Source organism: Sus scrofa, chromosome 8 (assembly GCF_054392235.1).
Source record: "Sus scrofa isolate SSC_HxYL_T2T_F1_AM1 chromosome 8, Sscrofa_HxYL_maternal_Yorkshire_Landrace_v2.0, whole genome shotgun sequence".
NCBI lineage: Eukaryota > Metazoa > Chordata > Mammalia > Artiodactyla > Suidae > Sus > Sus scrofa.
Genome location: NC_139390.1, coordinates 137,827,221 through 137,851,670, shown reverse-complemented (window position 1 = coordinate 137,851,670; position 24,450 = coordinate 137,827,221). Strand labels below are relative to the sequence as shown.

General features: G+C 43.4%; 2 protein-coding genes across 5 annotated transcripts in view; one reads left to right on the top strand and one right to left on the bottom strand.

The window, feature by feature from the left end:
- The window catches only part of NUDT9 (nudix hydrolase 9), an 89,624-nt gene that overhangs the window by 45,422 nt on the left and 19,752 nt on the right, over window positions 1–24,450 (top strand). The window lies entirely within an intron of this gene.
- The window catches only part of SPARCL1 (SPARC like 1), a 44,031-nt gene that overhangs the window by 4,067 nt on the left and 15,514 nt on the right, over window positions 1–24,450 (bottom strand). For 2 of the 4 annotated variants that reach the window (NM_001097422.2, NM_001435047.1), the window contains 9 exons: window positions 15,205–15,268; window positions 11,375–11,551; window positions 10,007–10,987; window positions 8,341–8,413; window positions 7,522–7,640; window positions 6,684–6,804; window positions 4,782–4,918; window positions 2,506–2,654; window positions 1,355–1,503 (listed from right to left, as the gene is read on the bottom strand). In NM_001097422.2, the coding sequence (NP_001090891.2) occupies window positions 1,355–1,503; window positions 2,506–2,654; window positions 4,782–4,918; window positions 6,684–6,804; window positions 7,522–7,640; window positions 8,341–8,413; window positions 10,007–10,987; window positions 11,375–11,551; window positions 15,205–15,258 (1,960 nt within the window). In that variant the 5' untranslated portion in view covers window positions 15,259–15,268. Of the gene's footprint in view, window positions 1–464; window positions 1,504–2,505; window positions 3,682–4,781; window positions 4,919–6,533; window positions 6,805–7,521; window positions 7,641–8,340; window positions 8,414–10,006; window positions 10,988–11,374; window positions 11,552–15,204; window positions 15,269–24,450 lie in introns of all 4 variants that reach the window. The other 2 variants (XR_014811768.1, XR_014811769.1) reach the window with 2 other exon arrangements.

Genomic DNA, 24,450 nt, shown 5'->3' with positions numbered 1-24,450 from the left:
GGTAAGCTACTCCCAGACTCCTCAGAAACCGAGAGAGATTTTAAGCTTCGAAGCTTTAGGGCAACTTGTTGTGCAGGAATAGCAGCTAATGCGCAGAACTAGGTGCTTACAAACATATTCTTTACTCGTGACAGTTGTGCCTGTCTCACAAAATAATTATCAGTAAATAACTAATCTCCACACTCCACCTTTTTATTTCCAGTTTCAAGGCATCATACCCATGTGTAAAGAATATATATATTTGTATTTTCTAGGGCCGCACCCTCGGCATATGGAAGTTCCCAAGCTAGGGGTCGAATCGGAGCTGTAGCCGCCGGCCTACGATAGAGCAACAGCAAGGCCAGATCCGAGCCGCGTCTGCGACCTACACCACAGCTCACAGCAATGCCGGATCCTTAACCCACTGAGCAAGGCCAGGGATGGAACCTGCAACCACATGGTTCCTAGTCGGATTTGTTAACCACCGAGCCACGATGGGAACTCCAAGAATGTTTTTCAAGTCCACACAATTTACCTCTTTTGGGGGAAATCCTGACCTCTGATGAACTTGCTTTTCTTTATTTCTTAGCTGCATGTTCACCCTACATGTATGTGTGCCACGAACATATATGTCACATTTCTGCTTTAGAGACGTGATGTTCACCGTCGATTTACATTCTGCAAACAGTCGCGATTGCTCTTTTGGGAACATCTTTCAAATCTCAATTATTAAAAACTTACTTGCACATCACAACTGTAACTTAGAAGCAGAGGATGACATAACCTAGCAAAACAAATGTCTAAATTTAAATTCCTCCACTGTAGGAAGGATTTAAATTTCTTTTCTTTTTGGTCACTGAAGATGCAGGAATAGGTCACTTTTAGATTAAAGAAATAACATCTGGGCACAACTGATGAAAATCTCTAGTGTGTTGGTAATAAATTCTTAGATTCTTCTGGCATCTCCCATTTTTAGAATCAGGCTTGCTGTTCTACTCTTCACATATGATTTTTTAAAGTTTGGCCCAATACTCGGGTTCAGGAAGGGTATAAAGTCCTTCCTTCCTCAGAAGGGTAGTCGTCTGAGATGGCTTAGCGCTCTGGATTCACATCACTTTTTTAGGGCTTGGCCAACTTCTGAGACCTCAGTGCAGTTCCATCTCTTAAATATGCACCCTCGCTACCCTTTGAAAACTGAGAATTACGAAGGAAGTAAGAACCTTGCCGTGACAGTGGTTCTGCCTGAGACGCTGCCACCTTGTGGTCTCTAGGTTCCAGTTAGAACCCACAGCAGGACCCCTCTGTGAGGGCTGCAGGGCTTAGGGCTTATCCAGACAAGAGGACACCCCTCTCCCTAGGCTGATGACGAATTTACCTTCTTTAATTTCAAAGCAGCGGCCCCACTCCTTCAGGGTGATGTGCTTATCCTTGTTGGGGTCACACTCTCCAAAGAAGCGTGTTATGCAGTGTTCCATGGGCACCAGCGATGCTCGCAAAGGAGCGAGCTCAGAGTGGGTCAGGACTCTGCAATGAGATAGATGGCAGCCTGTTAACTGAGTAGCTCATTTAAGAAAAGTTGGCTCTTAGGATCACCAAGGGCATTTTTCTTCCACAAGGTCGCGAGGATGACAAATATGCAGTACATTCCTGAGAAGCCGCAAATGAAATAAACTGCTTATGGGGGAGGCAGACGCTTTGGGGATGTCAGTTCACACAAGGCTTCCTTCTTCACTAGGAACCCCTGCACTCTGAATTTATGAGGGTACAACCAAGCAATCGTGTGTGCACAACCTGGCTCTTCCCACCGGCCGTCCGTACTGCTTCCAGATGTAGGTGCTTGACCCAAGTGGGGCCAATCAGATTATCCTGGGAATTTAGGATCAAGAACGAGAAAAAGTTTGAGTTCCCATTGTGGCTCAGCAGATAACGAACCTGACTAGTATCCATGAGGATGCAGGTTCGATCCCTGACCTTGCTCAGTGAGTTAAGGATCTCTATTACCGTGAGCAGTGGTATAGGTTGCAGGCTCGGCTCAGATCCACGTGGCTGTGGCTGTGGCTGTGGCATAGGCCGGCACCTGCAGCTCTGATTTGACCCCTGGCCTGGGAAAGTTGAAAGAGTCTCTCCAGGCCAAGGAGCCGGGAGGCGAGGGCTGGGTCATAACATGTAAACTTAGGAGCTGGGATGTGGCCGTGTTCTGTTACTTTCAAAGCGGCTTTCTGTTAAGACTGCTGACCAGATTTGTTTGGCACTTCTGTGATCTAAAATGGAACTGGGGGTGTTCCCCTGTGGTGCCGTGGGTTAAGGTCCGATGCTGTCACCGTGGGGGTCACTGCTTTGGGACGGGTTGGATCCCTAGCCTGGGATCTTCCACGTGCCGTGCATGTGGCCAAAAAAAATAAAATAAAATAAAAAAATAAAAAAATAGAACTGGGAAATTTCCTGAATCTGTTTAGAATTCTCTTAGTATAGATAGCCCTTATATCGGGGAGGTGCCCTGGTCATGGGAAAATAAAAGGCTTTTACCTGTCCCGCGGATGTTGGTCAAGCTCACTGAACTGCCAGTGCACGGGATACACATACATGTGGTAGTTTTTCTTAAAGTCCCTTAAGAGAAGGTCGATGGAATGGTCCCCAGCCAAGAGCCTCTTTTCATCCAGGTAAATTTTCTTGACCTGCGATCAGGAAGGGAGAACATCATCAGAGAATCAGACAAGTGAAGTGGAATTCTCGCTCGCTAAACCTCTCGGGGATAGGAACTCAACGTGGCAGAGGAAACCCAGTGCAGAACGTCACTGGAGAACCCATTACGCGCCTTCTCATCAACGCTACAGCCTTTCTTCTTTCTTATTTTTTTTCCTTAAGTTGAGAATTATGTTTGTTTTTTATTTTTTTCGGTTGTGCCTGTGGCATATGAAAGTCTCTGGGCCAGAGATCGAACCCACGTTACAGCAGCAACCACAGAGAGAACGCTGAGCCTTTCTTATTACACAGAATAACAGCAGACATTAAAAAAATAACTGCGGTTTTCAGAAGAAATTTGTCTTTTTTGATCTTTTAACCGAGTAAGGTTCACCACATTTCTTCAAACTGTGAGAGGGTTTTAATGGAAAGGGCTGAACTGACCTAGACAAAATCGTTCATTCGTTAGTGAGGTGTCCAGCTCTTCCCCCCTGGTGTTCTCTGTTCTTGATTCTCCCTGTATTTCCACCCCATGCCTGCTGAGTCTTGGGTTGGCCCCCTCATTGACATCTCCTTGTTGTGTATCTCATGCTCTCGAGCCTGTCTGTGACGACGTGTTGTGAGAGAGAGAGGCTAGAAATTATTTAGGGGCAATGCGTGTATGTACATATAAAACTCTCAGCTGGTGCCGTTGCCCATTATTTCACTGAGTCATTGGAAGCAATCAGAACAGAACTTCTACCCGTTCCCATGAACACAGCTACCAATGTCCCTCCTTGTCACTGTGGGTGAACTTCCTATGCTCCTCATCTAAGTCCAGCCCCTCCCTGGCGCTCAGAAGCTCACCCCTTCTCATCTACTCAAGAATACGCTGTGACAGTTGGGCACCTTTCCTTCTTTGCTGGGTTATTTCCAGAAGCACACAAACATCCTCTACCATCTCCTGATGGTAGATAGGGCTCTTTTTTTTTTTTTTTGGTCTTTTTAGGGCCTCACCCTTGGCATATGGAGGTTCCCAGGCTAGGGGTCTAATCGGAACTATAGCCACAGGCACAGCAACACGGCATCGAAGCTGGGTCTGTGACCTACACCACAGCTCACGGCAGTGCCAGGTCCTTAACCTATGAGCGAGGCCAGGGATTGAACCTGCATCCTCATGGATACTAGTAAGATTGCTTTCCACTGAGCCAGGATGGGAACTGCAAGAGGACACTTGAACTCACATTCCTCTCTCTCTCTGCCACCCCATTTCACTTTTCCCACACCGTTCCTCCTATTTTCTTTTGAAGGCAGTCCACGCAGGATGTTCTCTTTCCTGCTCTGCAGAAACAGCTCCTGTCAAGGTCAACTATGACTGCCACATGCCAAATCAGGGGCCAACTCTTAATCCTTAACCTATAAACAGCATCTGACACAATTAATGCACAACCTCCTTTTATTTTTTCTTTATGGCATGTTTCATCCCACCTGACTTAACTTATATGTGTATTTGCATAAATATTTTCTTGCATATGTTTATATATTTGCGTGCATGTTCATATTTGCATACATGTTTATGTTACTGTATATCATCTCTTTGTGTAGGATGTAAGATTACAAAGGCAGAGATTTTTGTTTGGTTCATGGCTGTGTTTCCAACATGTAAATCCATTCCGGGTACTGGGGATATACTCAGTAACTCCCTGGGGAATGAGTTTTCTTTGGGCGCTTTTAGGATCAATCTTCTCCACTTTTAAATTTTAATGTATTACTGACATCGTTAGTAGTGGGTTTCCCTTATATCACACACCTCTGTCTGGCCTATGAAAGAAAAAGAGATGTTTTGACTTAAATAATATGTCTGGGCCTGAACATGTAAATGCTGAATGGAGGTTTACTTTACTCCACAGATCTTGGCCTAGGTATGAGTTCAAGAGCCCTTGCTCAGGCCACCGCGCTTTGTGTAGGAATGAGGTTTGTTTCCCAAACCTTGTGGCCTGAACGATGACCACTGCTATATGTTAACCAAGTGTGGTTGCTGATATGCAGTGGAAGGCAGCCCTTGCCCCTGGCCCCAGCCCCTGACACCTTTTCCAGGCCCGCAGACAGACGCCCAGGCAGCTGAGCCATGGTTAACTTACTTTATTTCTCTGCTTCTCATTTAGATATCCAGCATGTTCAGGGTTAGGCTCATAAAGCTGCATGAGGATATTCTTGAGCCAGTCTCTCATCCTTAGAGGAAACTGGGTCACTTCAAAGTCCGTACAAGCAGGAATAGCTGTTCCAAGCAGAAAATAAATTGATCTTGACTTTTGGTTCTTACTCCTGCCCTGAGGATTGTCCTCATGACAGGATGCTTAATGACTTCCAGTGACTGGCAGTTTCCTCACTGCCCCTCCATCACAGCAGTGGTCCTTAATCCTGGTGACACAGCAGAATTGCCAGGAGTGTTTTAAAAGCATCCCAAAGATGCCAGCTTCTGTTCAAAGAAATTCTGATTTGATTGGAGATGAGAATCCAATCAGGATGCTTTAAAAACCTCCACAGGTAATTCTCATGTGTGGCCAGGGCTGAGAACCACTGCTCCAGAATCAGAGAGTTGGAATTACGAGGTAGAGGTCGCAAGAGCTGTTTCTTAGGGGAAAAGAGAAAAAGGCAGAAGTTAGCTTATACTGTGGTAACAATGTTAAATCTCTGTGGCTTAAAGGAAAAAAAGTTTACTTCTTTTTTTCAGGCTCATTGAGATATAATTGACATACCACACTCTAAGTGTAAAGTGTGCAGCAAAATGACTTGACACACATCTATCGTGTAGTGATTGCTGCATTCATCACCTCATGGTTATCCAATTTTTTATTTCCTCGTGGTAAGAACTTTCATGGTCTACTTTCTCGGCACCTGTGAAATACAGCAGTGTTGAGTGTTTTGTCGTCATCCTGTTGTACATCCCATCAAGTGTTTACCTCTTGATCCTCCTTCACATCCCACACGAGTCGGCAGGAGAGCTCTGCTCATCGCTGGCTCTCGGGGCTCCGGATGGTGGAGACTTCACCCTCTCAACACCATCTCAAGACGAGATGAAGGGTGAAGAGCCACACACCAGCTCTTATACGCTTCTGCCCAGAACTCACATGATGATTTTTGCTCAGATTTCATTGGACAAAGCGACTCCTATGGCTGCATCTAACATCAAGGGGGCTGAGAAGCTGAATCCTCTCGTGTGTCCAGAAGGAGAGGGAGGTGAGTGAGCACTGCTAATGTGGAAAATCACTTAGCAACCAGGAGATCCAGACAGAATTGAGAGTATCCTGGGGAAGCAAGAACCTTTTAAAAAAATTCTGGAAGACTAGGTTGTCCTTAAAACTTATTGGCACTTGCTTAACTGGGAAGAGGACAACTAATTTAACAAAACTCCAGTGACTCATCTCAATTATTGAATGGATAGCATAGTGGTTCTGAACCCTGGCTGCACATCAGAATTGTCTAGGTTACTTGAAAAACAAATGAAGAAACAATGCCAAGTTTCCAGCTAATTAAGGTTCTAACCCAATTAAATCAGAATCTCTTGTAGTTAAAGTCTGGGTATTATTCCTTTAATTTTCAAAAAATCTTCCCAGTTATTTTAATGTGCAGTCTGGATTCAGAGCTACGTTAGTTTTGGAGTTCCCATTGTGGCGCAGTAGAAATGAATCCGACTAGGAACCACGAGGATGCAGGTTCAATCCATGGCCTCACTCAGTGGGTTAAGGATCCAGCGTTGCCATGAGCTATGGTGTAGGTTGCAGACACAGCTTGGATCCCGAGTTGCTGTGGCTGTGGCTGTGGCTGTGGCTGGCAGCTGCTGCTCCTATTAGACCCCTAGCCTGGGAACCTCCATATGCTGCAGGTTCAGCCCTAAAAAAAAAAGCAAAAAAAGAGAAGTATGTTAGTTTTTGTTGTCGTTGTTGTTGTTGTTTGCATGTATGTGAGTATGAATATGTATAATTCAGTTTCACCCCAAACCCTCTCAGCAGTGGTGGTTGGCAGTAGTGATGGACTCTTACATTTGCAGGCTCCAAAGTAATCCAGCTGCAGTTGGTGCTCCTTTTTCGTCCCCTCCAGTCTGCACTTGGTAGCAAAGAGATGACAGGAGCTGGCATAGGTCTGATTGTCAGTGCCACAAACCTAGGAAAGGCAAGCATGGGAAAAAGCTCCACTTTACAAATGTTCAGTGGAAAAACACTCCGCTCATTCAAGGCTGTCTAACAAACTGCTGTGCCAAAGATGTAGGACTTCCCGTGTGGCTCACACTAAAGATGAGGTCAGGTAGATGAGCCTATTAAATCCCAACTGTCCCATGCAGCACAAGAAAATCAACTAAATTACACCAATGGTGATGACAACTTAGCTCTAGAAAAACTCAAAATAAAAACGGCAGATGTTCCAAGGAGAGAATGAGTTTTAAGATAAATTCTACATCAATGATTATCTTTTCAGGGCACAGTTGAAATTATTTCATTTCTTGGCATTTGTTTCTACTGACTATTACTTAAATATTAGTGATAACATGGCACTTACTTATTTCATTTTATTAATTTTTTTTTTTTTTTTTTTTTGTCTTTTTAAGGCCACACTTGCGGCATATGGAAGTTCCCAGGCTAGGGGTCGAATCAGAGCTGTAGCTGCCAGCCTATGCCACAGTCATAGCAACGCCTTAACCCACTGAGCGAGGCCAGGGATCGAACCTGCGTCCTCCTGGATACTAGTGGGGTTCGTTACCATTGAGCCAGGATAGGAACTCCCCTCGCATTTACTTTTTTAAACAAAAGATTGCAATCGCAAATTACTTTCATTCGAATCACTGTTTGATATCCCTTAAAGACCATCTTGTGGAAAACTTACTTGGTCAAGGAGTTTTGTAGGAGGACATGTCACTGGGTCTTGGCAAACACAGTGGGGTTTTCCCTGTTGATCAGCCTTGCAGATGTGTCCTCTTTTACACTGGAAGCTCATGCAAGAATCTAACAGAAAAGTTTAGACAGGAATCATGGGAAAAGCCAAGTTGAGTACATAAATTCATCCAGACAGTTCCATTCTCATGAATAAGAGAAAGCTTGGAAAATATTAGAAGCCTTTTTAATGAATGTGTTCATTTCCAGGTGGGACCCTCTGACCCCGGACTCTTTTACACAATAGGCCGAGGTTCTGTGCAGTTTGGATTGAGGATTTAAAAAGAACAAACGACTCTTGTTGATCTGCCTACAGGGCCATAGCCTGATGTCTGTAGCGCAGTTCTGTACAAGTTGGTCAAAAGTTAAATAAGCCATGAGAATTTTATTGGCTGAAATGCAAAATTTTGTGGTTGGGGCATGTGAATGAGAATTAGGTCTCAATTAAATATGAGATCTAAAGTCTAAGATATGGATTTGAAAGTAAATAAGGCAGAATTCCTTCTTCCTCTTCTTTGAAGCAAAAGGATTTAGAGAAAAAGAATTCTAGCTTTTGCAACCAGACTCCCAGTTTGTAAACACAATTAGCATAGTTGTATATGAAATGTGCACAGGAGAATGTCAACAATTTCTGTGGGAGCATTTCCTCGGAGGAGTGGGGAGAGGAAGAATTCTGTGCAGTATTCACAAATGCAGGGATGAGGATAGCTCGACCTGGCCCGTTGTCTCTTCCCTGATACTGTCACAGCCAGCCTGCTTAGCCCATACTCACCAACACTGTGCCCCCTCGTGGTGCCTTCAGTTGAATTGTCATCTTCATTTGGTGAGCCCTCTGCTTTCTTGGCCTTTGTAATAACAAGAGCAGAAGTTGAAGTCTATTTTAGAAGAAAGTCATTACATAATTTATATTTCCACTATGCATACCTGCTCAGATCTTTTCATACCCCCGTCATTTCAGATCTCAGACACCAGCCACAACCATGGAAACACATGGTAACACTTTGAGAACAGGAGCCATTTTTATCTTTATCAATTGGATTCAGTGCCGTATCTCTCCAATAAAAGTTGCAGCTAACATCAGATGTCAAGTTGAGACCTCCCCTTTAGTTTGGGAAAATAGAAATGCAGTAGTACCACGTGATTCTGTAGTTAACACGTGATCACATCAGTAATCTCTATGAAGCAACTGGGAAAGATGTCTTACCAGGTTTTTAAAATGTAAGAAGACTCCTACTTTTTAAAAATTTTTATTTATTTTATTTTATTGTTATTATTTTTTTACTTTTTGCCATTTCTAGGGCCGCTCCCGAAGCATATGGAGGTTCCCAGGCTAGGGGTCTAATCAGATCTGTAGCCAACAGCCTATGCCAGAGCCACAGCAACACGGGATCCAAGCCACGTCTGCGACCTACACCACAGCTCACAGCCACACCAGATCCTTAACCCGCTGAACAAGGCCAGGGACCGAACCCACAACCTCATGGTTCCTAGTCAGATTCGTTAACCATTGAGCCACGACGGGAACTCCAGAAGACTCCTACTTTAGAGTGGCAGCAGAGTTTTCAGGAATTGAAATTACTATTCACCTTGCACAGCAAAAGTTAAGAGCTCCTGGTGGGTGGCTGTCAGGGTTTGCATGAAAGCTCCCAACTGATTAAACAACCAAACAACAATATGCTTCTTTCCTTCCACTACCCCACTGCTGTTTTCGGATTATCATTTTGGTGTGTGTTTGCTTAATAAAATTGTAGCTAAAGTCTTTGTTCTTTGCTTTTATAGCTAAATCACAAACATTGCTGGATCTCCTATAACATTCAAGGCCATTTGATAAACATTGGTGATTCAACTTGACTATGATCTGGCACCTGCTCTTAAGGCATGAGAGCAGCAGTTGTCATGTCTCCCATCCCTCATGTCTGTCAGAATTTACCATTCCAGGTGGTGCCAGGGACTTTCGGCTGCCAGTTCTGCGTGTGCCTGGAAAACCATGACGATCTATCTGGCCTACTCACAGGACAGACTGGAAATGCTGGGGAATGAACTCCTCTCCTCGTAATTCTCAGCTTGTATAAAAGCCACAGCTCCCTCACCTTCCAAATGGAATAATTTAGAGGAATGTGCTTGACATGCCTTTAACAATGTACTCCTGATTAGCTTCCTTTCCTTCCCTGTGTCACTCCTCCACTCCTTTTTGTTCCCTGAACTTCCCAAACAAACTGCACTAAAATCCGGGACCTACTTCTAGGGCACCTCAAATAAATCAGGCATTTTCAGCCTGATGATGGAGATGCAGAGAAAAATAAATACTTATAATATATTTCAGTAATGTACTAATAGAGATAAACAGAAGAGATGGCAAGAGCACAGAGAAAGGTCATGGCTATTTTGTAATAAAGCTAACCACCTTATCGAAGAAGCATCATTGTAAATAATCTCACCCCTTGGTTTTCTGCAGCTTCGCCGGTATCTACATTCTCACCCTCATGTGCTTTTTCTCTTTGCTCCTTGTATTTGGTGTGGTAGTAATTGGATGGAGCTCTTTCACGCTCCAGATAAGCCTCACTTGGGTTGAAGGCGTCCTCACTTGCGTTGTGTTCATCATCATCATCACTGTCATCATCGGCCCCGTGATTTCTGGGCATGACGTTATCATCATCAGTAGGCTCCACCAACAAAGGCTTAGCAAGGGTCTTTTTATCCATCTCCTCGTGGTTGCTGATAACTTCAAGGCCAGGCTTTCCTTCTGGGCTCTGCCATTCTCTTTCTTGATTGGGCTTAGTGATTTTTGAGGCAGTTTCCTCTTCTGTTTCTGCATTGGCGTTTTCCTCTTCTCGTCCTTGATTACCCTGCTCAAATTCATCTTTCTGCATCTTGCTTGCTTGAGTTGGTTGGTAAGACTCTTCCAAGATGTCATCTGATCGGGTACTGTCTTCTTCCTGCTCGCTGTTAGACTGCTCCTGGAGCACTTCTCTCTCCTCTTCTTGGTTGTCATTGAGGGTATCAACTTCATGTGGCTCTTTTTCCCCTTCGTCTTTTCCAGTTGGACTATCTGGATCCTGCTCTTGGTTTCCTCGGTCACTTAGATCTGGGCTATGTTTACTGCTCCTGTTCAGTTGAGGATGTGAGTCTTGGTTTTCCTCTGCTTTTGTGATACTTTCTTGTTGGTTAGAATCTACAATGGAACTGTCATCATGACCAAGGGAATCAATGCTCTCTGGGAATTTTTCCTTTTGAGGTTGAGTCATATCTTCTTTTAGGTCCAATGTACCTTCAGTTGGCATATACTCGGAGTTCTCAATTAAGTCTCTTTCACTTTTCTCTTGCTCCTGTGATCCCAGGTTTTGGCTGTAACTCTGGTCCTGGTCTGCTGACTCTTCATGGTCTTCCTCCTTTGACTTTAGTACTGAAGATTTTTCAGCCTGAAAAGAAAAGAGTTTATCCTTGAAACAAGTGATAATGTCGTGTCTACCTCATATTTACAGTGCATCAGCCAATGTTGACTATTCGTTATTCTTTGTCTTCACATAATGTCTGTAAACTTACCTATGATATTCTTTACACCCAATAGCTGCAAGTTTAACCTGAATTTGAATTTTGTGAAATAAAACAATGATGTAGCACTTCAACCCAAGGAGTAAAACCCATCAGTTCTCATAATTCTTTTAGAGATTGGAGGCGGTCGATGTGATCACCATCCTAAGAAAATTAACCTTAGAGTCAGCAAGAGAGTCTCTTTGACCATATGCTTTAAAATTAAGACCTCTGGAGACTTAACAATTATGTGAGTACACCTGTGTTACTCTTACCTTATGATGGGGATGCTCTTCTAGGGACACTGCTGGTTCCTTTTCATTTTCTGCATCTTCAACCCTTCCAGTGGGGGTTGCAGTCTGCTCCGCTGTTACCAACGTTTCAGCCTGCTGGAAGGAACTTAAGGAAGCAGCAGTTGGGTTGGAATGACCAGATGGGAACCTGGCTTGTGTCTGAAAAAATGAAAAACTCATTTGTGCTATTCATATCTAGATGCTACTATTTAAAATTTCTACTTACTCTTTTCTTATCATTATTAGGGTAATGTGCTTCATTCATAACATCAATTGAAAGGTATTTTCTAGAATTTTTAAAGATAGAAGCAAGCAAATATTTGGGATATAATCTTAAGTGAAAACAAAATCCTAACCATGATTAAGAAAAAGTTATAGGAGTTTCCGTCGTGGCGCAGTGGTTACGAATCCGACTAGGAACCATGAGGTTGCGGGTTCGGTCCCTGCCCTTGCTCAGTGAGTTGAGGATCCGGCGTTGCCGTGAGCTGTGGTGTAGGTCGCAGACGCAGCTCGGATCCCGCGTTGCTGTGGCTCTGGCGTGGGCTGGTGGCTACAGCTCCGATTCGACCCCTAGCCTGGGAACCTCCATATGCCGCGGGAGCGGCCCAAGAAATAGCAAAAAGGCCAAAAAAAGAAAAAAAAGAAAAAGTTATAGGCAGAGACTGGGGAAAATAGGGCAAAAATTATTTGAGTAATAGTAACCTTTGATTTTTGGAATTGCTTTCTGTGTTTTTCAAACTTTACTGAGTATTCATTCTTTATAATTTTGAAAAATGTTGTTTAGCATAAAGTTGAAGTTAAATTAACCATAAGCTACGGCACTGTACATTTTCTTAAGTTTTAAATACTCACTGACCATTAGCCCAACAAGTTATAAGCCTTTTCTTCAATGTTGGTGTACTTTTCTAACGCTGTAAGTCTTATATCCATCAAGAAGTCATATAGTAAAATAATTGAATCTAGAACTAGTGCAAAAACTGTGTGAAACAGGACACCAGGTCTAGGAGGGGAAAAACAGCTATGGAGTATTATTTCCACTAGAGGAATGGCTCTATCTCTGTCAAGACTGGGGACGTAGATGCAGAGCTGGGCAGTGATGCATGATGGAGAAGCTGAACAACTGGACTTAGAGATACGAGACCCCCTTTCAAGTCTTGATTTTGCTACGTATTCTCTGTTGGTGGTTTTACAAATCGTTCATCTCTACTCTCCACTCTCAAGACGGAGTGAGCAAAAGTACCACGATGAGGCTATTGAAAACATTTTGTGAATTTTAAGAGGTGACCCAGGTGAAAAACACAACCAGTAATGATAGCATACAGCAGTAATAAGATGAACAATCTGATATCTTAAGCAGGTATTCATCACAAATCTTTATGAGAGAGATACTGTGGACACTCAGGTGTCAGACAGGTCCCGGTCTAAGTATAAAATTCAGATTCTATTTGGATTGACACTCTGCTCCATTAGCGGGTCTTGTAGTGCTGTCTGTATAATATAAAGAACGGCATGGAATACGGATTTATTTTAGATGTGTTTTTTTCTCTTGCTTCTTATTAGCTTTTCAACTAAAAGGAATAAAATAATATTTGAAAAAATTTCCAAAGAAGCCTTTTTTTTTTTTTTTTTTTTTTTTTTTTTGCTTTTTAGGGCCGCACCTGTGGCACATGGAAGTTCCCACCAGGCTAGGGGTTGAATTGGAGCTGTGGACACTGGCCTACGCCACAGCTCCTGCAGGGCCAGATACGAGATGCGTCTGCAACTGCAGCCCATGGCAATGCCAGATCCTTAACCCACTGAGTGAGGCCAGAGATAGAACCCACATCCTCATGGATACTAGTCAGATTCGTTTCCACTGAGCCAGGGCGGGAACTCCCCAAAGAAGCCATTTTTAAGAGGAATGTGGAGAAAGAATGGTGACCAGTTTGGCAAGTTGCCGTCCGGGGCCTGAGGGAGGACAGTTGTGGAGGAGATTTTCGGCTTATTCGTGGAGACTGCTCTCGATGCCTTTTCTCCTCCACTCCCCTCAGCAAAAAGCTGGAGGAAATGCACAGGAACCACGGCAGCTTATTCTTCAGAAAATTTCAGAACGTGGCCTTCTGTGTCCACGTATATATTTGTAACAACATATCCTCTGGAAGGTTCTTAACCAGACAGAATCCACTTAGGTCTGGAGAATTTAGACAGAGGGGACAACCACACAAGCTTTTTAATAGGTAAATCCTTTGAGAAGATACTTAGCTTTTGAGCATTTGCCTGGGTCTGTATGAAAACAAATTGTCCTGAAGGGGAAGCATCTGGAATGTGTCTATGTGTAGGCGTGTCATTCAAACATTTGGTTCAAAGACACTTCTGATGCCTGTTTACAGAGTGACAACAGCTGCAGAGGCAAACCACATTTTCAGAAGAAAACAGTGGTTCTGTGGGAACTTCCCTCTGTGCTGCATGTAATTTATTCCCCTGTTGTAATTTCAGAGGACAGTATTTGGTTCCAGCTGGAGCAGCTCCTCACTACTTAGGCACGATTCTCAGAGGTGGTCATAAATTCTGTTTTCTAAGAACAACTCGTTCTGGGTGGCATGTTGTTATTTCTGCGGACCCCTCTGTCAGCCGGAAGCTAGCCACTAGCTATCGCCCAAGCAAGGAGAGACTCTTAGATGCAGTGGAGAGGGAAGGAGAGAGGGACAAGAGGTAAATCGAGAAGGGAAAAGAGGTCTATTTTAAGGAGGTGGATTTCCCCCCCTTTGGTGAAAAGGAAAAGTTGGCGCCAGTCCTTTCATGTGATTAAGGATGACATGGATGGAGCGTGGTGGAGGGTAGTGTGAGAAAAAGAATGTATATATGTGTGTGTGCCTGGGTCACCTTGCTATACAGTAGCAAATTGACAGAACACTGTACACCAGCTATCTTGGGACACATCAAAATCATTTTTAAAAAAGGATGATATGGATCATTTAGGAGATACCCAAATGATCATCAAGCCATGGCTCCATTAAACAACCAATCAAATTAGGCAGCTTTCAGGTATTTTGAGGCTGCTGACATTGTCTCAAAGGATCCAATCTGTGTGTAGCTGATTTACTGCTGTGTGAGTGGTGGGGCTGGTATATCTGACTGTGGAGAAAGGAGTGTTCCAGTCCTGTCTGCTTTGCGAGTTTGCTCGGGCAGACCCCCGAGGATAAGTTGGAGTCCATACCATTTCCTGCCCTTCACCTCTTGGCTCCTGTTTTTACTATAGACTTGGAATTTCTCAACCAGTATGCGTTAATCTTAAAGAAAATGCTGCTGGAGAGTGTGGGTATTTGCTCCAAGATTTCTTATACTAATTTCTTAGATTTCTCATATAAGTGTGATAAGCTTCCATAGGAGAACTTATTTTTTCCTTTTCTCTTTGGTATTTGGGCATCCCAGGCTAATAAATTGTTCGTTAACAGCCGCATATTTAATTGTATCTTGTCGAACCTGATGGTTCTTAAAGAAGGAAAAAATTTATTTCATTTTTTTTTCTAGTCATTCCCTGCTTGGGAAAAAAGTAATACGATTGAAATAAAAAAGAGAATTTCAAACCATTATATAAAAACTTCACAAAAATTTTTTTTTCTTTTAGTCTGTGCCCACAGCATGCTAAAATTCCCAGGCCAGGAACTAAACCCCGGCTACAGCAGCAACCCAAGCTGGAGTGGTGACAATGCCAGATCCTTAACCTGCTGAGCCACCAAGGAGTTCCCATAACATTTTCATCTAAATGATGGATTTAATCTAAACTAAATGTCAGGAGGGGGAGATGTAACAGCAGAAGAAAGGATGTTTACCGGGACTGCAGCTGCCGTTCCCAAAATGTACAGGAGAAAAAGCAGAGTCTTCATCTTTCTAGCCCTGTAAACCAAGAAGATAGTTAGCAGTGGTAGGTAAATATGTTTCCTTGTGAAAGTTAAAAGATACTCTTCTTAGCAAGTATTGAACTTGATACCATCCTTTATATTTAAAGGCAGTTTTTGGAGTTCCCGTCGTGGCTCAGTGGTTAACAAATCTGACTAGGAACCATGAGGTTGCGGGTTCGATCCCTGGCCTCGCTCAGTGGGTTAAGGATCCCGTGTTGCCGTGAGCTGTGGTGTAGGTTGCAGATGCGGCCCGGATCCTGTGTTGCTGTGGCTCTGGTGGAGGCCAGCAGCTACAGCTCCGATTCAACCCCTAGCCTGGGAATCTCCATATGCCGCGGGAGCGGCCCAAGAAGTAGCAAAAAGACAAAAAAAATAAAAAATAAAAATAAAAATAAAGGCAGCTTTTGTCTTTGTGGACTCCCATGTCTGGAAAGACAGATTAATGACAGTTTTTACCTAGTCGTGTCCCCGTGAGAATGACTCCTTGAGTTTTTGGTCCAGCTGTGTTTGACAGAACCTGTGTTGGGTGATGACTGTGCTTCCTTGGATAAAGGCTGTATGCAGATCTTGGGTCCGGAGATACGAGAATATTCATGGTGAAAATAAACGTCACAAAGTGATGTAACGTAGTGTGTCAGATTTGGATAAAACAGACTCTGCCTCTTCAGTGTTGGAGAAACTCACACATTCAGTTCGGATTTTTAGGAAGGAGACATCGCACTGTCCTCCGGGGACCATCCACGGTCACCTGATTTCGAGTCTCACTTTGGCAATCTGTGCGTTGGCGGCTGCCTGCAGTTGGGTTGGCTTTTGCAGGCACCGTGTGTTTTAAACTAGCATTTTAAACTTGGGAGCTTTCATGTTAAATTCAAGATTTGCAGTTTTTCTTGAACCATTGATCTTCTCAGCAACAGTAGATCTTCGTGGCAAAAACTCTTGGCTGGATCTGTGAGGGATGCTGGCAATTGTACTTGGTTTGTATCATTTTTCTTAGTTGCCTTGCATTTGAGTTTTAGTTGGCTCCAAATTAACTTTTTGAGTTTAGCGATGAGCCATGTGAGGCTCAGAGATGCTAAGTAAATTGGTATCCACATGAACCCTCTGAAAAGAATGGCCTGTCTACACTTTCTTGCAGAGGATCTCTCCATCTGCCAGTCTGAACCCTGGCTGGGGTTGGGTGTAGTTCTTATTCTTTTCTTTTTCTTTTTACCTCCACACCTGTGGCATATGGAAGTTACCAGGTGAGGGGTCGACTTGGAGCTGTAGCTGCCAGCCTACACCACAGCCACAGCAACGTGGGATCTGAGCCACATCTGGGACCTACATCACAGCTCTTGGCAACGCCGGATCCCCGACCCACTGAGCGAGGCCAGGGATCAAACCTGAGCCTCCTGGATGCTAGTCGGATTTATTTCCACTGCACCACAGTGGGAACTCCCCGGTTGTTTGTTTCTAAATAAAGAGTTCCAAACATTGTAAGGTTTAAAGTTTTCTGTACTTGGCAAAATACGTTTTTTCTGTGTTGCTTGTCATAGAAGGTTGGTTGTGTTATTTGATAGAGAAAAGTCCCTTTAATTAGTGCTTTTTGCAGTCTAAACAAGGAAAATGCACTGAAATTAAATATCCTTTGACTCAATGTTTAAATAAAAATGTATAGTGCACCACACCCCTCCTCCATGAAAACTCTTCCCATTGCAGTTATGTTAAAGCAAAAACCAAAACAAAACAAAAAACAGGGTATACTGAAAAAACCAAACTGTCAGGAGACCTAGATCCTGGCTCCAGCACTGTCCCTAACTGGCCAGGAGACCTTAGGCAGGTCAATTGCCTTTTCTTAGATAGTTTTCTTAGGTCATGAACAGTGAAGAGGGTGACCTGTGCAATCCTCCAGCCTTAATAGTTCATGGTCCTAAAATGGGAAATAATTCTATGAATCTCAGACCCACAAAGTGCTGCTACCCTTAAATTACTAAACTCACTAAAAATACATATTTTATGATTTTATTGTATCAAAAATAAAATATTTTGTATATGATATTTAGTGCTTCAAGTAAATAAATAGACTCAATTTTCTATCTCTATTATTGATGGTAATTTAAAATATTTTATTCTCAGTAAATGCTGACTGTAAAGAGTCATTAATGTCTTCTGGAATTTAACATTCATTCACTCATTCCATCAGTAGTTAATCGGTGTATGGAACTCTAGTCATTTCTATTTTAGATAAGCATATTTTTACTATTCTACTGTAAAAGAAAAACCTGTTAAAATGTAAAGTAGTATTTAGTGTAGGGCTTTTTTATCTTGGCACTGTTAATATTTTGGGCTGGATAATTCTTAGTTGTGAGGACTGTCCTTTGTATTTTAAGATATTTAACAGCATCTTTCTATCCACTAGACATCAGTAGCAAACCCCCATCCCCCACCAGTGATGCCATCCCAAAATGTCTCCAGACATGGCCCAGTGACCCTGGCGGGAAATTCATCCTGACTGAGAACTACGGGCTTAGTAGAAGGAGCATGGTGCTTTGGGATTAGAAACATATGTATTTGAACTTGAACTGACACTTGCCCTTCTTGGGATCTTTGGCAAGTTACTTAACCCTCTGAACCTCAGATTCCCCATCTGAAAATGCGGATAACATTTTGTGATGGTTAATTTTATGTGACAGCTTGACTGGGCCGTGGGATGCCCAGGTATCTGTTATATCCAGATGCAACTGCGAGGGTATTTCCAAAAGAGATGAGCATTTGAATCAGTAGACTGTGTGCATAAAGCTGATTGCCCTTCCAGTGTGGGTGGGCTTCATCCAGTCTGTGGAAGGCCTGTATAGAATAAACCGGTAGAATAAGGGAGAATTTGCTCTCTCAGCCTCACTCTTTGAACTGGGACATTGGTCTTCTCCTGACTTAAGACTGGATACACCATCAGTGCTCCTGGTGCTCAGGCCTTCAGACTAGGACCACAGAGTTACATGAGATCACCATGGTACTGGGTCTCCAGCTCGAAGAAGGCGAATCATGGAACTTTATCAGTGTCATAATTGCTGGAGCTAATTTCTTGTATCAATCAAGTTTTCTCTATATAAACACCCTCCCCACCTTGGAGAACCCAATACAACATTTAATTCAGTTTTGTGAAGATTAGAAGAAACAGTATTTGTAAAAATGCCTGATACCTAGGAGGTGCTCAATGCATTTTTCCTCTTTTTTCATTTTCCATAAAAGTCAAATTGTGATTCTCGGATCAACAACTTAGAGCCTCAGAAAATAATATAATTTAAGTTTTGCTGTGAGATCAGAAATAATTTTCCATGGGAACATTTAACGTCTCTTTTGGAATTTCCTCATGGGTTCACCGGGTTAAGGATCCTGTGTTGTCACTATTGTGGCTCTGGTTACAGATGTGGTATGGGTTCAGCCCCTGGACTGGGAACTCCCACATGCCACAGGCACAGCCAAAAGAAAAAACAAACAAACAAACAAAAAACCAGTCTCTTTTGCCTGCCCATTTACCAAAGCTCCCTTTAATTCCAGAGGTCTTTCCTACATGCGTCACACATAACAATGGGATTAGGTTAAGACACTCAGCACAAGTCTTATAAATGGTAGCGGCAAAAGGGGAAGCAAGTCTCATCAAAAGCGTTGTGGGTTTTAAGACTAATTTTCTTCTGATTTTAGCCTTTACAGCAATATGTATAGCTAATTAAATTGGGGGAAATATTGCCCTTTAATTTGATCACAGGATCTCGCAAATTCCCTCCGCTTTCTTAAATCTAATGCAGCTGAAGGAGTCAAGAAGAAAGATGTGTCCAGTTGGCCAGAGCTTGCATCACTGATGTACTCCTTCCTTCATTTATTGAGCTCTTACTAGTCACTGCCTAAGCACAGGGCCACATTCTTCCTGAATGAAGAGTTAGAAAGAAGGAGGTCACATAAATTGATGATTTTACATCAAGGATAATGGGAATGAGTGCACGGGAAATCCAGATAAGAAGCTTTTGCAATGAGGCGGCTAATATCGCTAACATTTACTGAGTCCTAAGTGCTTCAGTTATAGGCACTCTTCTGAGGGTTTGGATCATACTAACTCTTTGAATCTTCTGAACGATTCTCCAAGGCCCTTTATTTCCATCGTGTTATTAGTAAGGAGACTAAAGCGATGCGTTCAACAGAAACAGACTCACAGACTCTGAAAACAAGCTTTGGCTACCAAAGGGGACAGATGGGTGTGGAGGGTGGGAGGGATGGACGATGGGTTTGGGACTGGCTTATGTACACTGAGGTCAATGGAATGACGGCCAGTGGGACCTGCTGTGTAGAACTCCCCCCAGTATTCTTTGATAATCCAAGTGGGAAAAGAATCTGAAAGAGAATGGATGTGTGTCTGTGTACCACTGAATCACTTGTGATACAGCAGGAATTATCACAACATAGTAAGTCAACATACTTCACTAAAGCTTTAAAAAATGAAAAAAAAATAGAAAACAGGAAAAAAAAATTAGTGTGTTTAAGGTCACTCAGCTAAGTGGCAGAACTGATGTTGAAGAGCTGGCTGTTTGGTTTTATGTCCATGTCTTAACTACTATGCTCTACCTCCCTGTAGAGAAAAGGCTTTCCGAGGAGGGAGTCCTGGACCCGAGGTTTGAAAAGCGCTCAGTACTAGTTAGCTGACGAAAGATGGCCGGGCAGGCGAGAGGGGGAAGCAGCACAGGTGACGGTCACGGCACGTGTTTGAGTCCCTAGGGTGTTTGTGGGTGAAGTAGAGGGAGCTAAAGCTCAAGACAAGGCAATTCTTTGTGCATTAAACTAAGAGTTTTAAGTTCCAGCTGAAAAGCCATGAGGACTCAATGACTGATTTTAAGTAGGGGAGTGATAGAACCAGATTTGAATGTTTGAAAGCGTCCTTGGGACTGCTTTGGGGAGGACAAAGGAGTAGAAAGATTTACTAGGAGGAAATTGTAATATCAAGATGGGAAGTAGTCAGACCCTCAAATTTTGCCTTTGGTCCTGAGAATGGAAAAGAGAGGGATCGCGCCAGCTGGTGCTGGCTCATAAGAACGATTTGTTAAATTTTCAGGGATTTTGTGAGCTGGTGATTAAACAAAGCCATCATTGAAAATTAAATTGTATGCACATAATTAAATTAACTGTATTGAAAACAAAAGACATAAATACTCAAAACTCACCACTTTGTACTTATTTTACTACATTTATTATTACTCTCTTGAGGTTATTTTTGCCTGTTGTATCTGTAGATGGAACTACTGTATAATGTGTGGTAATTCTCTTCCCAGTTCTGTCCAGCGATGTCACGGTAGTAGCTTGAAATCAGCTGTGGTGGGAGGGTTACACCGTGGAAGTCATCAAATGTTACTAATCCTCCTCTCTCCCACAAAAGCTGGTTTTTAAGCATTTGCCGGTGTACCCACTGGGCAGCTCTGAGAAATAGTTAAAGGCAAAACAGGCAAGACTTCATGACACATCGTATATTGTGCGAAGAAGAGAAGGAAGAGTCTTGGGCTGTCCCCCTTTTTTTTTTGTCTTTTCTAGGGCCGCACTCGCGGCATATGGAGGTTCCCAGGCTAGGGGTCAAATTGGAGCTGTAGCTGCTAGCTGATGCCACAGCCACAGCAACGCAGGATCTGAGCTGAGTCTGCAACCTACACCACAGCTCACGGCAACACCGGATCCTTAACCCACTGAGCAAGGCCAGGGATCGAACCCACAACCTCGTGGTTCCTAGTCGGATTCAGTAACCACTGAGCCACGACAGGAATTCTGGGCTATCACATTTCTAATTTGGGGAACTGAGTAAATGTTGGTGTTAATACTAAGATTAGAGAATCTGGTCCTAGAAGAAAGATGATGAGTTAGTTTTGGACTTGTTGAATTTGAGTAGAGATGTGTTTAGATAAATGAGTCTGGAGGTAGCATAGAGTTTTGGGGCTGAAGATATAGTTTGAATGCTTTTGGCATAAAAAGATATACAGTGAATAGAACAGAGGGTGCGATCCAGAACTTTGTGAGTGAATACCATTAGTTGCCATTAGAGGGATGGGGAGAACTAAAGAGAGAGGATGAGAGAAAGGAGAGTCATATAAGGAAAAGAAAACGTGTTACGTGTTACAGCGAGGTCAGCATAAAGAAGGCCAGGGCTTAGCCACTGCCTTTGGAAATGCAGAGGTTATTGGAGCATTGAGGGAGAGTAGTTTGGGTGCAGGAGTGTTAGTGGGGGCCAGTCTGTAGTGACCGGGGTGTAGACAGACAGTGATGGAGGGAAGACAGGGAGTGTAGACCTCTCTCAGGTTGGTTGGCTATGAAAGAAAGGGGAGTAAGACGGTAGCTAAAGCGGAAGGTGCAGTCACAGGAGGTTTTTATCTGTATTCTCATGTGGTCATCCAAGTGTTTTCTGTGCGGAGGGGGAAGCATAAGTAATGAAGGAGAAGACGGGGGAAACCAGGAGACGTGGCAAACAGCGAGGGCCCCCAGTGAACCCCACCTTCTGCCTCTCATGGCCTGTGACTTTGCCCTTGGCTTTGTGACTAGTTCTGGCCAATGGGACCTTAGCAAGTATGATGCCAGCAGAGGCCTGGGAAGCATTTGCACAGTGGGATTTGTCCTCCTGGGGAAGCCTCTGCCAGGCTGTAAAAAACCTTGGGCTAGAGGCTATTCCAGACCCGGACTGACAGGCAGCCACGAGAAGAGAATCCTGGAGAATGAGAGACCACGTGGGGTGGTTCAGCCCCAGCTGAGTGCCCAGCTTGCTGTGTCCTCACGAGTCACTCCAGACAAGATCAACAGAAGAATGACCCATCTAAGGTCAGTTCAGGTTGCAGAATCATGTGCAAATAAGGTGACTTTTTTGTTTTGTTTCTGGTTGCACCTGTGGCATGTGGAAGTTCCCGGGCTGCGATTGAATCTGCACCCCAGCAGCTACCCTAGCATAGCAGGGACCGCAGCCACAGCGGTGACAATGCTAGGCCTCTAACCTGCTGAGCCACAGAGGAACTCCCAAGATGGTTCGTTTTAAGTCATTTAATTTTGGCTTGGATTGTTACGCAGTAATAGATAACTGAAATGGAGGAAAACGAAGAAGTTGCTGGAGTCAGTGGGAAGGCAGTATTGCACCGTGATAAAGACATAGATTGTGGAACAGGACTTCCTGGGCTCCAGTACTTAATTTGCATAATATTGGATAAATTATTCAGCTCATTTCTTTATCTGTAAAGTGAGAATGGAGGTTAAATGAGATAATAGAGTCCCAGTAAGCCCTTGATAAATATTCGCTGGTCTAATGTAAGCACTGGTGGAAGGTTTAACTTTGCAGAGAAGAAGGGGTTCTTTGTTCTTCCACACGAAAGGGAGGAACGCTTATCTGTCAGGATGCGTTGAGGCAAGGGCGCTAGAATTATCAATTCGTTAATTGGATTTCGTTATATTTTCTGCACATTTATACAGGATTTCAAATCCTATAACATATTTTCTTGTATGCCATCTCATTTTATACACTAAGGAAAAGAGGGTAGATAACATTTAACTCTAAAGAGAAGCTCGAGGAATCTACAGTATTTGGCTAAATGTGCCGGGCTTAAGAGGTGATCCAGGACCAGAAGGCTGTGCTGTGGACTCAGAATCCAGGGCTTTCAACCTGGTCTCGCAGAACAGGCTGCAGATTAGAAATCAGAAGTCTGGCTTTGGAGTTCCCGTCGTGGCGCAGTGGTTAACGAATCCGACTAGGAACCATGAGGTTGCGGGTTTGGTCCCTGCCCTTGCTCAGTGGGTTAACGATCCAGCGTTGCCGTGAGCTGTGGTGTAGGTTGCAGACGCGGCTCGGATCCCGCGTTGCTGTGGCTCTGGCGTAGGCCGGTGGCTACAGCTCCGATTTGACCCCTAGCCTGGGAACCTCCACATGCCGAGGAAGCGGCCCGGGAAATAGCAACAACAACAACAACAAAAGACAAAAAAAAGACAAAAAAAAAAAAAAAAAAGAAGTCTGGCTTTGGTCCCTGGCTCTGCCCAGTACTAAATGCTGCTTTGAGCAAATTACTTAACCTCTCCAAACTTCATCTGTAGAATGGGAATAACAAATCCAGGGTCAAAGGGAGCCACTCAGGCAAGGAAGTTCTTCACAAACTCTGAAATAACATATGCGTGTAAAGGATTATTATTTCCATTGCTCTGCCTGGTGCCTGTCATCAGTAGTGTCATGATAGCCACTTAGGGCTTATATTTGGTGTGGTATGAGGGAAATGAATCTTTAGTGTTCCTTACTTTTTCTCCGTGTCTTCTTCCCCTTGGTGATTTTAAACTGCCCGAGAGTCCTAGTTCCAGAATATTTTTACATTAGTTCACACAATAAAACAAACTCACTTGTTCTATATTCCACACATCTAAATTCTAGTTTTCTGCCTGCATCTAATCCATAGATAGGAGATAAGAAAATTCCTGAGTTAGTGCCTTTCTAGTCTTAGGTAAGAGAAATCTTCACATTGGCTTTAACCCAAAGGAGCTGAGAACCCAAGAGTGCTGAGAATTTGGGCCTATCGGTGGAGAAGACATATTAAGATAGGATAAGTATAGGGACATCGTATGAATTTAGGTGGCCAGTTCTGCAGGCCTTTTGGGAGTCAACCCCAATATTTTCTGCATGGTCCCTGATTATTATTGTGTCTTTGGCTGGACCTAATTTTTAGGGGTCTAATGTTTATTTCCATCCTGAAATCAAAAGTAAAACATAAAGACAGAATATGGTTACCTCATTTAGAAGGATCCTAGGAGGAAACCACCTCAAGTTTTCAGCTGTAAAGCAGATGCCTGTGTTGTATGTGTAAAGATAGGACTTTGTGGAACCACCCAGTGTCTCGAATGCTGGAGGCCCCACGTTCCTCTGCTGTGTCCCGCTCGGTCCTTCAGACCCATCACTGGGCGTTTTTGTCTCACCGAGCGAGTTGTATTTGCCACACATTGATCAAAAATAATTCCGTGGCCTTTCACTTCTTATTTTAAGAATGAAACAAATGTGCTAATTTGTGTAATAAGACAGAGTGGAGAACTATCCCGGAAAATAAGAGGTTTTTGAAAATAACTGTGAAAATGAAGACTGCAGGAGGCTTAATTAGCGGATGCTTGCAAAGTGCTTTGAAAATGAAACCCATGATGTTCTTGCTAAGAATG